Below are 13,015 nucleotides of genomic sequence, written 5' to 3' on the forward strand. Positions count from 1 at the left end.
CAATCTGTAACAAGGCTGTTTCTGTCTCTTTCAAGTCTGACCTATCAAAGAGCCAATTACTTGAGAGAACATAATAACTGAAAAATAAGTAGCATGTCAAGCAAATAACGAATTCTAAAAATAATTTGGGCAATAGGTCTTGCCTTGGTAGTTTGTTTAAATGACAGATAAACACACACACACAAATGGATTCTGAGCTATGACAATGAAATGAATTACCATGCTACAACTGAATGTTCTCTTTGTGTGTGTTTTCATTTTTTAGAAAAGTACACTGCTAACTGCAACTTAGCATTTTCCCCTTTAGTTCCATGTATGTGTGCTAGAAACTCTTTTTTCCTATTAATTGGGTAGGTGCAAGTTAAATGAAACCCTCCCCGATTTCTCTGAAATTTTGGGGAGTTGCTACTTTGCTTGGTTATGTAGATGAAGTGGCCACAAGGCTATTGCTTCCTGGACACCCTGGAATACCTTGGGAGTGACACACCATATTGGTAACATCAACAATATCAACAATATCAGAAGACTGACTAATATCCCTCTTCCCTCTAGAAATTGTGGCTCTTTGTGGCGAATAGGGGTCTCCTAACAACTTTCAGCGCCCTTAACAAACTTCAATGCGCAGAATACTTTGGCAGAAGCCATGACTGTTTAAAGTGGTATTGCAGTGCTTTAAATGTATGGTCTGGATGTATGGCGATAGTCAAGACAGTAGAAGCAGCAGTGTGTTGCTTGAATTATAAAATTGCTATCAGCTGGTGAGTCAAGTGACATAATGCCCTTGTCTTCTCTGGACCAAATGTATTCAGAAACAAGCACAGCAGTGCAGTACATGAAGTGCTGCTTTATTCATGAATAAAGTTACTGGAAGGAGACATAACAATTTGGCACACATCACAAAGCATACTTCCAAGAAGGTACTACCTCTTCAAAATTTCTTACAACAAAGCCTGACAGTCAAACACTAATGGCCTGAAGATAACAGCCGGTTCTCAGTGGCTTCTGTGAGGTATGCCTTGAAAAATAGCTGCTGCTGCCTGGCATAGTTTATCATCTATAAAAGATGTGAGTTGTTGTGGCTCCTTTTACTATTGTGAAGTCTGAGATTGAATTCAAGAATTATTACACTCATAGAATGTGACTGGCATAGTGTTAGAGGGTCCATTCATACTTATCTAAAATGTGAAATACCGTACGCATCTTTCTAAAGTGTATACTGATTATAGTGTGATATCATTGAGCTCAGATCATGTTTTCCCAATTGACCGCCAGAGGGCTTCTACTTGGAAATAATTAACAGGCAAATATATAGTTCTGGGTGGAATCTACACACATATAAAAACTTTTCTGAAATTCCTTTTCTAGTGTCACATTGTATATAGCACTTAAAACACACTTAAGACGTTTTATTTGCAGCTGTACAGCTGAGTCCCTGGTTTGTCTAAAAATTACACGTGGGTAGGTGAGTAACGAAAGAACTGCCTCACATATCCATAAGGTCCTCAGCCTCAGACGTTGCTTGTGCAGTTGAGAATTACTGGTAAATTAAGATGATTTCCTACTGTGCAAGAAATTACCGGAACTCAATTCTGGTACCTCTCAGGTGGGCGCCATTGCCATTATAAGAGAACAGGGGCGGTGTTCTTGGTGAGTTCTGGCACCTCTTTTTCTAGAAAACTACCACTAATTCTATGGTTTAGTAAAAAGGCTAAGATTGCAGCATCTTCAAAAAGTGGGTCAGAATCACTTCTGACCATTTCCATTTAATATCTTGCCTTCTTCAGAGTGAACAGATAACCAGCTTGTCTCTTCCCAACCTCTGTCAACTGCATAAAACTGTCCCTACTAATTGCATTTCATTGGTTCTGCAGTATGTACAACCGTAGCCAAACTAATACAGCTTCGGGAATCTGAAAGCATCCCCAGCTGCATACATAGGGAAAGCAACTTATTCAAATTTGTCATGAATTGGGCCGTATTCCATTTTCTCAGCTTGTTTGGAGAGCCAGGAAAATATCTTTTGCATTAGCACTGCTGTGGAAAGTGCTAATGGAAACCCATTGTGTTTGTGTAAAAGGGAAGATGATCATTTTAAAATGTCATTGCACCAGGAGAGGCTTGTGTTTTTTCCCCATTGCAGGCAGGGTCATATTGAGTAAAAGTATTATTCTGTGCCCAAAGAGGGAGCTTGTTGTTTAAACTGAGGGAGAGTGGCTTGGGGATTTAGTGCCTGAAAACCAAGAAGTCTGTTAAATAATGAGGGCATCATTAATGAAGAACATTTATTGCCTTGTGGATTTCTAGTTCTGGTTTTTTATCTCCTGCAGCAATAAAACTAAAAGGCCCTTGAAGAAGTTCCATGTCCTCTTTTTTTACATACATATTTGATACAAATGTACATTTCATATCTAATTGGAGAAAACATCAACTGAGGTGTTTTCAATGGTTCGACTTCCACATCTTCCTGTAATGTTTATGTACAAGTAATTCTATTTAGCAAAGACCCTTTCAAATTGTTAAGATTTCTGTTTGCAGGCCCTGCCTCTTTATGGCTTCCTTTTAATTGTGCTTGAAGGATTAGATATTCATAGCCTCTTGAATTTTGTTGTTTAGTCGTGTCCGACTCTTCGTGACCCCATGGACAAGAGCACGCCAGGTACTCCTGTCTTCCACTGCCTCCCGCAGTTTGGTCAGACTCATGTTTGTAGTTTCGAGAACACTGTCCAACCATCTCGTCCTCTGTCGTCCCCCTCTTCTTGTGCCCTCAATCTTTCCCAACATCAGGGTCTTTTCTAGGGAGCCTTCTCTTCTCATGAGGTGGCCAAAGTATTGGAGCCTCAGCTTCACGATATGTCCTTCCAGTGAGCACTCAGGGCTGATTTCCTTAAGAATGGATAGGTTTGATCGTCTTGCAGTCCATGGGACTCTCAAGAGTCTCCTCCAGCACCATAATTCAAAAGCATCAATTCTTCGGCGATCAGCCTTCTTTATGGTCCAGCTCTCACTTCCATACATCACTACTGGGAAAACCATGGCTTTAACTATATGGACCTTTGTTGGCAAGGTGGTGTCTCTGCTTTTTAAGACGCTGTCTAGGTTTGCCATCGCCTTTCTCCCAAGGAGCAGGCATCTTTTAATTTCGTGACTGTTGTCACCATCTGCAGTGATCATGGAGCCCAAGAAAGTAAAATCTCTCACTGCCTCCATTTCTTCACTCTTAATTGCCCCAATGTCAGTTTCTGTTCCATGAGAAGAGGCGGGTTATAATTACTTGTTTCCTTAGTTTTTCATTTTGCTGTTTTTATAATGCAATAGTGATATAATGCTTAAAATTAATGCAAGGAAACTAACAATTATAGCCCTCTCTGTCACGATAAGAACAGAAAATGGCACCGGATCAACTGAGACTGTTTAAGGGACAATGCAGAGGTTATTCATCACAACCCCTCTCTGTCTGCAATCTGAAGCTTTAAGCTTCAGTTGTTCTCTGCCTGTCCAAAATGAAAATGTGGGTGTTGCAACTTTATTTTATTACACACCCAAAATAAGCACAAATCAGGTATGAAGGCAGGGAGGGAGAGATGGGAGAGCAGCACAGAAAACACTCAACAACACCAAATTGAAAATGTGCGTTTTTCATAAAAGTTGACTAAAAAAAGGGAGGAAACTGGAAATAAAAGGGTAGCATGGAAATAAAAGGGTAGCGTCACATTGCTCAATGTATTATTGGTGAGAAGGAAGATACCTAAGAGTGTCTCTTCAAAGTATTTTAACAGCACGATCCTGAACATACTTAGAATTGAGTGCTTACAGGTATGTCTACTCTACATAATCACACAAGCTGATTTAAAGAACCACACAATTAAACTCTTATTTGTTGAGTAAAGATGCAAAGGTTTTCCAGAATCAAAATTCAAAACAATATTGGTGTGCTTTCTTAAAAGTTTTGTTTTTTTCAGATTACATCAACCACTTTATCATTCTTTATTAAAAATGTATCATATCTAATGTTTGACTTTGCTTTAGTGCAAAGGGCGAGGAACCTTTTTTGCCTGCTCAACTGCACCTGCCCACCTAAATTAAGATAAGGACAGCTCCCTTTGGTTTTATGTGCAATTAATTCATTCACAACCTTTTAATAAAATGGGAATTACAAATGCTACAAATGAAGTCAGCCTTCTGATATGACAGCAAATATTTGTGATAGGGAATAGTTCTAGGAACGATCTTGGAGCAGAGCTGCCACATCACCATCGTTGGTTGCTGGATGAGATATTGGCAAGTTCTCACCGTACTAACAGCACCCACTCATTGGAAATCCTAAGTGGTTGCTGTTAGAAAAGGAAATAAAAGGACTGTCCTGTTCACTTTTTTCTAAGACATGTTTTTTTCAGTCAATTTCAGCTAAGATTTAAGTAACAGATAGTTAATACTTAATGACCACTGCAAACATTTGTGAGACTAGAACTTCATCACAGAATCACAGGCCTCCTGACATTCTCTGTGGGCAATAGAGGATAACCAGTTAGTACTTTAACTCTTTCAAGAACTACTCGGGCGCTACAGTAATGGAGCAAGTTATCCAATATATCAGCCTTCACCAACCTTGTGCCTGCCAGATGTTTTAGACCAGTGTTTCTCAAACTTGGGTCTCTAGCTGTTGTTGGACTACAATTCCCATCATCCCTAGCTATAGCAGGACCAATGGTTAGCGCTGATAGCTAGTAGAACTGCAGCAGACCTGAGTGGTGGTGGGAAGGTTAACCTTTTCTTCTCTGGTACAGTCCTGAGTCAACTCTGAAGGTCAGATTTGTTTTCCACTGGGGAAATTGGAGCCAACCCACACCTTCAGATGAGGGGTTTCCTCACAACCACAGCAGGGGAGGAAATGGTTGAATTCTTCCTTCATGTATGATGCATTCATAACCAGTATCAGCAGCCCTTCCTTCCATAGCTGATGCTATTTGCAATTTTAAAGACCTGAACATTAAATGCAAAGACATATTTTAGCATCCTGTGCAGTTTGCCTTTCGCTTGCTTGTGCCCTCACAGGTAGGAAAGTTTGGAAGGTGGTGCCTCACGGTGACATAGTAGACTGTACAATTTAACAACTATGCAGGAGAAGACAGCACATGACAACTCCACCTAGCATCTAATGCAGTAGATAGCTTGTTGTCCACAATATTTCCTGTAAAGTGACCTTTTTTGTTTTTAAAAAGAAACATTACAAAAGGAAATCAAATGACCAGAACATTTTCTTGTCTGCAGCTGGGATGGCTTTGTTAATTGTTCTGTGATGAGCTGATACAAGACATGTTTTCCTTTTCTTTTCTTTTCCACAACACCTGTTTGTGTCACTAGAGTCACAGCACATGAGTCACACCACAGCAGTTATTGACTTTGGTTGAAGCAGTGAGTGCTGGTGCACTTCTCTTTGTCCAAGGTTGCTAAGTTATAAAACCACAAGTTCCACAACAGGCTGGTAGATGACAATATTTTGTTGTCGTCTCTGAACAATAGACAGTACTGAGGCCTAAAGGGCTGAGGCTTGTGAAGCAAAGAGAGTTTTGAAGGCAGACCAAAAATGTACCCTGGGACTATAAAACACAGGCCAAAATTCATCACAGAGTTTTGCTGAGAAATGGTGCCATTGTTTAGAAAACCTGGACAGTTTAAACTCCCTCAGGCTGCAGGTAAGAGTATGAAACCAAAACACAGTACAGAGGGATCCATCTGTTGACACATCACACATTCCTGCTTGTTTGTTTGTTTGTTTCCCTGTGGTGCATAAAAATTAGCCTCATACATTTTATTTATTGTCTAAGAAAATTCTATGTGGCAGGATTTTACTTTTTTTAAATTATCTTGCCTTGTCTCCAGGTGTGTTGCTTCTTCCTGCAGGAACATTCTGGAAGGATCTGTGTGATATCTTCAAAGTAAGTCAGTGCAACCAAATTATTTGATTTTGTTGTGATGGCATGATTACAGACAATAAACTCTAAAACTTTTTTTTTTTTTACTTTTTTTTAAAGGAGAGGGCTACATTTCCTGAATCAAACCTAAAACATGAATGTAGTGTAACCTTTAAGAAAGTATGCTGATTATGTCTGGAATTTTACTCAAGCAACCAAGAATTTGGGAGGGAATCTAGCTAATTTAAATTTACCCTTAATCCCATGATTCACAAAGCATGATGTTGGTTCAAGATGCATGCAAAGGAAATATGAGCAGATACAGAAAACACACCTGGAAAAGAGAGAGCAAAAAATTAAAAGGGAAGCAAGCCTACAAAGACAAAAATAATGTTTCTTTTACTTTATTTTCACTTGATTAAAGAACCAGGAAAGATATATATATAGCTAAAAAGCAAGCAAACAAACAAACCGGGGGGGGGGGGGGAGAAGCTATCTATCATTCTTAGACATAAACAAATAAAGCTGAAGCACATAAAAATAGTATGTTAAGAAAATACAGTATATCAATTAAAATCAGCATCATCCAAGAAGATAAATCCAAGCTATTAGATTAATTATGGCAGGTATAAATCACTTCATGAAAGGGAATCTTTTTGAAAGCACAGGAATATCGCTTTAAATTGCCAGAGGGAATTTTTCTCTATATTGAGAATCACATCGAGGGTACCATCAAACCCTTTGGGGAGCGAGTTCTGAAAAACAGGCATACATAATTCTTGGATATATCTTCATATAGGTTATCTGTAGCTATGAGTGCCTCCTCACCCCCAATGTAATAATAAAAAGACTGACTTTCTTTAATATTTGCTATCATGCAACCCAATGCTATGCATGTTTGCTCAGAACAAAACTCCACTTCCTAGTAAGTGTGCCTCATATTATTACTTAATATATTATCTATTGCATTGCAGCATCGTTAACTCTTGGGAAGATTCACTATGATTGGTTTTGAGAAAGTATTATTTGTGCTAATATAATATTTACAGCAGATAGCAATGGCTGCAGTTCAGCAAAGCAATTTCCTCAGTTCCTGAGGCACTATGAAGCACAGACGCAGTTTGCAATGGCATGTACCGTGTCCTTTGTGTGCCAGCATGAATGCATGTGACTGGCCCACCAGGGACCATAGCTGGGAGCCAATGCTGGGAGCCAAGATGAGCAAATAAATTTCAGTGGCCCCATAGGGTGGCCACTTCATGCATCACCCAAAAATGACACTGATTTGCATAAAACCTCCATATGCTAACGCATGCATAGGTACAGATTTGGAAATAATGTATATCATTTACACAGAAATACATCTCACCATAGCACGGAAGACTGTTACCTTGTACCTGCTCGGTCTGATGTTTGTGTCTAAGTGCTAACCGTTGATAGGTGTGGGATGTGAAACACAGAGCAGTCAAGTACAACATCCCAAGAGGGGGCATAAAAAGGGGGTGTCTGGACCAGCCAGTTGGAATTTCCTGTTTCCTCCTAGGCTGGGACAGACTTCCTCTACATGTGACCGGAGGTGGGTGTGGCCTCACCTGTGCAGGTAACAAAATCATAGGACTGGCCACCATCTCTCTCTCTCTCTCTGACTACATTCATCGAAGAAGCAACATCTGCTTAGCCTAAGATGCTCTCTTGGCTTCCAGCTAAGAGGGGACAAAGGGACTATCTCTTTATGGGATAGATTCCAGGTATATTACTTTTGTAACTTAAGTCTGCCTTCTGGGATCCATCTGTGAACAGAATGAGTGAGCAAGTAAACTCTTTTTATACTTTTATAGAAGATTGTGTCGTGTCTATTTCTTTTATGAGGGACTAAAGGGGAATTTACCAGGTAACTTATTTTAGAGGCTTTAGCGAGCCTGAGCAAACACATCCGCTGTGCAAGTTTAAAAAGGGGAATGTTACTCTGCTAAATTGTAGAACTTGTTAACCCAAGTTGGAAAGGATATAATCAAACAATATATCCTCTCCTGCCTCCCTGAACATTCCCACAATAAGCAACTTCAAGGAACCCTGCTCTCCTTTCTTAGGGTTCTTTATCTTCAAACAAGGCAGCAAAACCAGCTGTACCAGAGTGTGACACCTACAGGAGGCAGACCCTAGAGGATGGCGCCTGCCCTGTGTCCGCTAAGCTTTCCTGCTGTGCTCGGGTTCCATGAAGAATCCTGTGCTATTGCCAGTGTTGAAGTAAACTCAGCTGCCAAACTGTTCAGTTTCTGTACATGAAATGCAGGGAGGAGGCCATTTTGTCATTTGCCTCAGGCAGCAAAATGTATTGGGCCAGTCCTTCACAGAGGACTCCTTCAAATAGAAGATTGCCTACTGTAAAGTAGGATACATGACCCTTTGGGGATGGAGTAGGGGGGGGAAACGGGTTGTTTAAAAATTTGGCTACGTTAATAACAATAGGTGGCTTTTCCATTCATTGCCTTTCAAGATATCACAATAACAGTTGAGACACCTTTCAATAGAAAGCTTCTTTCCAGTATTAACCAACCAGTCTTTGCATATACCTGACTGCATGGAGTGACCTTTTCAAAGTGCTTGATATGCCCAAAAGTGGGAGGCAAGAGCAGGGTAACAATCAGCATTTGAATGCCTTTTGTTATTGCCATTCTTTGATATTGACAATATGCTTTGTCTGTCAGCCTCACACCTGGGAGTTCTGCCTATGCCAATGACTAATAGTGATATAATAGCATAATAAGGGGCAGAGATTGGATCTTCCCTGGCAGATCTAAAAATGAATTTCAAAAGTCAGCTTCTCAGACGTTTGTCATTTCTCTGTTTATGAATGACTCTGAAATGGAAGTTTTCTGGAAGCAGTGAAGAAAACCTGGCAAATGAGCAGTTGCCACCTTTCAAATTATGTGTTAAGTGGTTCACACTTAGATCCCATTGCTTTCTATCAAATCTCTGCAAGATGAATCTTCATACATTATGTGCAATATCCTGCAAGCCTGTGGTTTCCAACAACCATAAGGAATCTGCAGTGCATTATAATTTCTGATTCCTCAAGAACACCTACATATGGCAGTTCCCTCACTGCGAAAAGCCAAGTTACAGGGAATCAGGCATAGGGTCTTCTCGGTAGTGGCGCCCACCCTGTGGATCACCCTCCCGCCAGATGTCAAAGAGAACAACAACTACCAGACTTTTAGAAGACATCTGAAGGCAGCCCTGTTTAGGGAAGCTTTTAATGTTTGATGCATTACGGTATTTTAATATTTTGCAATCTAATCTTAAATATGGCCAAGATCAGAATATTCCTCTTTGCTGTGAGTCTTGCACCCCACCCAACCTCAATGGCGCTGCTATCAGGATTAGCTCTGGACCCATTCCAAAGATGATGAGGTTCCCACCAGCTCTGCACATGGTCCCAACAGTGACAGGGTAAAGCCTTCCTGCACAACTTCCTTTGCACTAAATCAGAGGTAGGGAACCTGTGCCCCTCCAGATGTTGCTGGACTAGCACTTCCATCACCCTTGACCATTGGCCAAACCAGTGGGAGCTGAAGTCCAGCAACATCTGAAGAACCAGAAGTTCCTAACACTTACTCTAAAGCGCAGCAGCAGCAGGAGAAACATGAGCTGCAGGTTTAGCCTATGACTTACTGCATGCAAAATCTATACTGTGACACCTTCTACGCATCTCAACAGAGTTATTTAAAAATCAAATGCAGAGACATATTTTCTTCATAGTTTTTAAAAAATCACTTTCTAGATGTACTTCACAGGGTTTATAAAAAAAAATGGCGAGAAAACTTGCTATATCAAACAGCTGTCCATGTGGGATTTGTGGGTTTTTATGGAGGGGGTGCATAACTTCAGTTTTTCAGTTTGAACATGAATTATAGTTAGTTTTAACTGACTCTAGTGTTGTTATTTATGATTATGTTGTTTGATTATTAGTACTAATCACTTTCTACAAAACCCAGCAGATTTTTTAATTTTATAACAGTACAAATTAGTCATCCACGGCAGAAACACACTGCATTATATTTGATATATTTGTTTTATTTCTCTTTAACTTTGTATTCTGGCCTGGTATCTTTGTAGCTGCATGGCTATCTAGAAGAACTTTTATATATCTTTTTATTTTATACATTAAAAGATAAAAATATATATTCAAAGGCGATATCCATAAACTTTGTAAATAAAATGTGCATTTTGACACTTACATGTTGCGCATATTGTGAGCATCTTCTGTGAAGCACCCAGTGCAGAATTCACAGGCTACATTCAAGGGGCACATATAGCATTTACAACTACCTTCAAAAAGTTTCTTTTCTCCAGAAATCTTGTGGTATCCAGCCCTGAATATACCCATAGGTTATATATTAACTTCCTTTTGCCTTGCTGTCAGTATGAAGTAATTTGTAATCCAAGCTGCTAGAGACAAGTACACAGATCTGCCAAAGATAAATAAATAAAATAAATATTTTTTTATTTATACCCCTTCCTTCCCGGTTCAGAAAACTGGGCTCAGGGCGGCTAACAACAAATTTAAAACACTTAATTGATGCAACAATCAATTCATCAATTCATCTCATATCTCTTCGCTTGTATCTGTGATATAATCTTATACGGACATATGAGAGTAGAAACAACCTCTGTGGCACACTTATCAGGTGGAAATATTTCCTGAGTTCCCTCTCAGACCATCCGGCTAGCAGTTTCTCCATTGACTGGTACAAAGCTGCCAATGTCATACACAGCACCTGTCCTGTCCTGTTTTACTTTGTCAGCAAAGCGGATCAGGTTGCTTCTGGCATTTTCACAGTTACTGAGCCATCATTACTGGAAAACTTTGAAGGTTATTAACTAAGCAATCTGAAGGCGGCAGGGGATGTGGCAGGGCAGCAACCAAGTTGTAGTACATCTGGCATATCCAGCACCTTGCTGGGATCTTGCTGGCACTGCAGGTGGAACAGGACAAGAACAACCCTCTGTCCTTTTCCAGTTCGTTTTCTTTTTACAGTTTTTTCTCCCACAGGGAAATTAAATTGGATAAACTCACATGGTCCAACAGAGCCATTCAAATCCACATTATTATTACAATATGGTGACAGGTGTGATGACTGTGCCATATCCGAGTACAGTATTTCGAAGTTCAAAACATGGAGGAAAATGGAATGAAAAATACTAGGAAGGATGCTGAGAAGATGCAGCCATTTTTAGCTTCAGCAGATGTAACTTCAGCTTTTCAAAAGTTGAGAAGCAAACTTGAATAGCCATCTTTGCCGGTTCATGACATTGACAATCAGGATGGCAAAACTGTAACTCTCTAGGTGAAACCCTGACAACTGGATAATCCAAGTTGGATATCTGTGATATGTATAGCAAGTTCAGGGATGGACAAATCTGTTAATTTCAGTTTCTCTCAGCTTCATGTTTTTCCAATCTTAAATTCAGTTCACCACACTCCTACATCAGTTTGTAATTTTTTTAAGTCCCCATGAAATTTTATCAGCATTTTAGTGCCCATTTCTCCTCATATCCAAAGTTTTGTATGTTATTTTTGCATTTTTGTATATTATTTTCACTAATATATGCATTTTGTGCACATTTTTTTGGTTGGAAAGCTGCATGACAAAATTCAGAGATGTGCAAATTTCAGAGAGTAGTGATGTATGTTTCAGATATTGGTTTGGGGAACAGCACATTAGGTAAATCTGCATTGCAATGTGAATCAATTCAAACTTCTCCTCCATCCCTAGCAAGTAGCATCAACTGCCACTTAGTGGTCTGGACATTAATACTGACTTTTTGTAGAATGCAGCAGCCTGAGATTTGCAATAAAAATAAACAAGATATAGTGCGACATTGCTAAGATTTTTTTTTAACTTGGGGACCTTTTTTTCTCTGGGAAATTCATGATCTTCTTTTCTGTTTGTAAAGCTAATGATATCTTACTCCTCAGAGGATGGAAGACTTACGTTAAACTCTGTTTCAAAACATTGCCTAATCTTGGGGCACAATCTAGGACAGAGTTTGGTTCATGCTCAGGTCCCTTAAACACTTTAGACACAGAATATCTTGCTTGCTGACGTAGAATAAAACATGTTAACAAGCTATCTGTTTTTTATGTTAACAAGCTATCTGAGAGTCAGGGCAAGTTCTGTTCTTTGTACTGCAAATCTCAGCCATTATAAAACCTAGGCTGTATTTCTTAATCATAGCATGCCAATGGCTTATATCTTCACTATAGTATAAATTCCATTCTTGCAAACATACAGCCAATATGAAGGCAGTGCTTCGTGTCCCTAGAAGTCCTGAGAAATGTTCTACCAATGCAACCTTTCTTTTACTTAACAAAGTATGTTTCTAGTGCTTACGGTGAGTAATCACTTGTGGTTTTGACTATGATTTCGTAACCCTCATGAGAATGAACATTCAAAAATGACAACAGCCCAGCTTCCAGTCATTGCAGGAAGTTAGGCTGTAATGAAGAAAACTATGGCATTTGAAAGAGGAAAAAAATGGTGTAAAGATACTAAAAAGATAATGTGTGAGAGTGAGATAAAAACACTTGATATGAGGGTCATCCGGTAAAATCAATGAGCAATAGGTACATACATGTGTGAGAAAGATTATCAACAATATCAAAATACTATTGCAGATGGTCCTCTTTGCAGACATCTTTAGAAAATCGCAGTGAATGTTTCGAGCTGCTACTGCAAAGGTGGCAACCTCGTTTGTAATGGTTTTATTGTGGTCTGTCAACAGATCACAAATAATACCAGTCAGGGTCCAGCCAGCTCTTGCTCTCAAAAGGTCTAACCCAAAAGAGCTCTGAGATCTCTATACAAAGGACAATGCCAAATATAATGCATTATGTCTTTCACCTCCCCAGTACCACAAACACATGTCTGCTGAGTATAGAGGATCCTTTTATACTTTTTCCTCCAAATACGGTAGGTTGAGGCATTGTTTGGAAACAAAGGGCAGTAAAAGCTTTTCTAAGGGCAACAAAAGTTAGGGAAGTTAGATCTTGAAAGTACTGTTGAAAATATTGTTCTCTCTCTAATAAAATAAACCAA

General features: G+C 39.5%; 1 protein-coding gene across 1 annotated transcript in view; it reads left to right on the top strand.

Annotated features, from left to right (window-relative positions):
* The first annotated feature begins 5,450 nt into the window (after positions 1–5,450).
* Positions 5,451–13,015, top strand: part of LOC308586440 (uncharacterized protein) — a 65,898-nt gene continuing 58,333 nt past the window's right edge. The window contains exons 1-2 of the mRNA XM_081193115.1: positions 5,451–5,693; positions 5,881–5,936. Coding sequence (XP_081049241.1) covers positions 5,642–5,693; positions 5,881–5,936 — 108 coding nt within the window. The 5' untranslated portion in view covers positions 5,451–5,641. The remainder of the gene's footprint in view (positions 5,694–5,880; positions 5,937–13,015) is intronic.

This window comes from Podarcis bocagei, assembly GCF_964188305.1.
Source record: "Podarcis bocagei genome assembly, chromosome: 4".
NCBI lineage: Eukaryota > Metazoa > Chordata > Lepidosauria > Squamata > Lacertidae > Podarcis > Podarcis bocagei.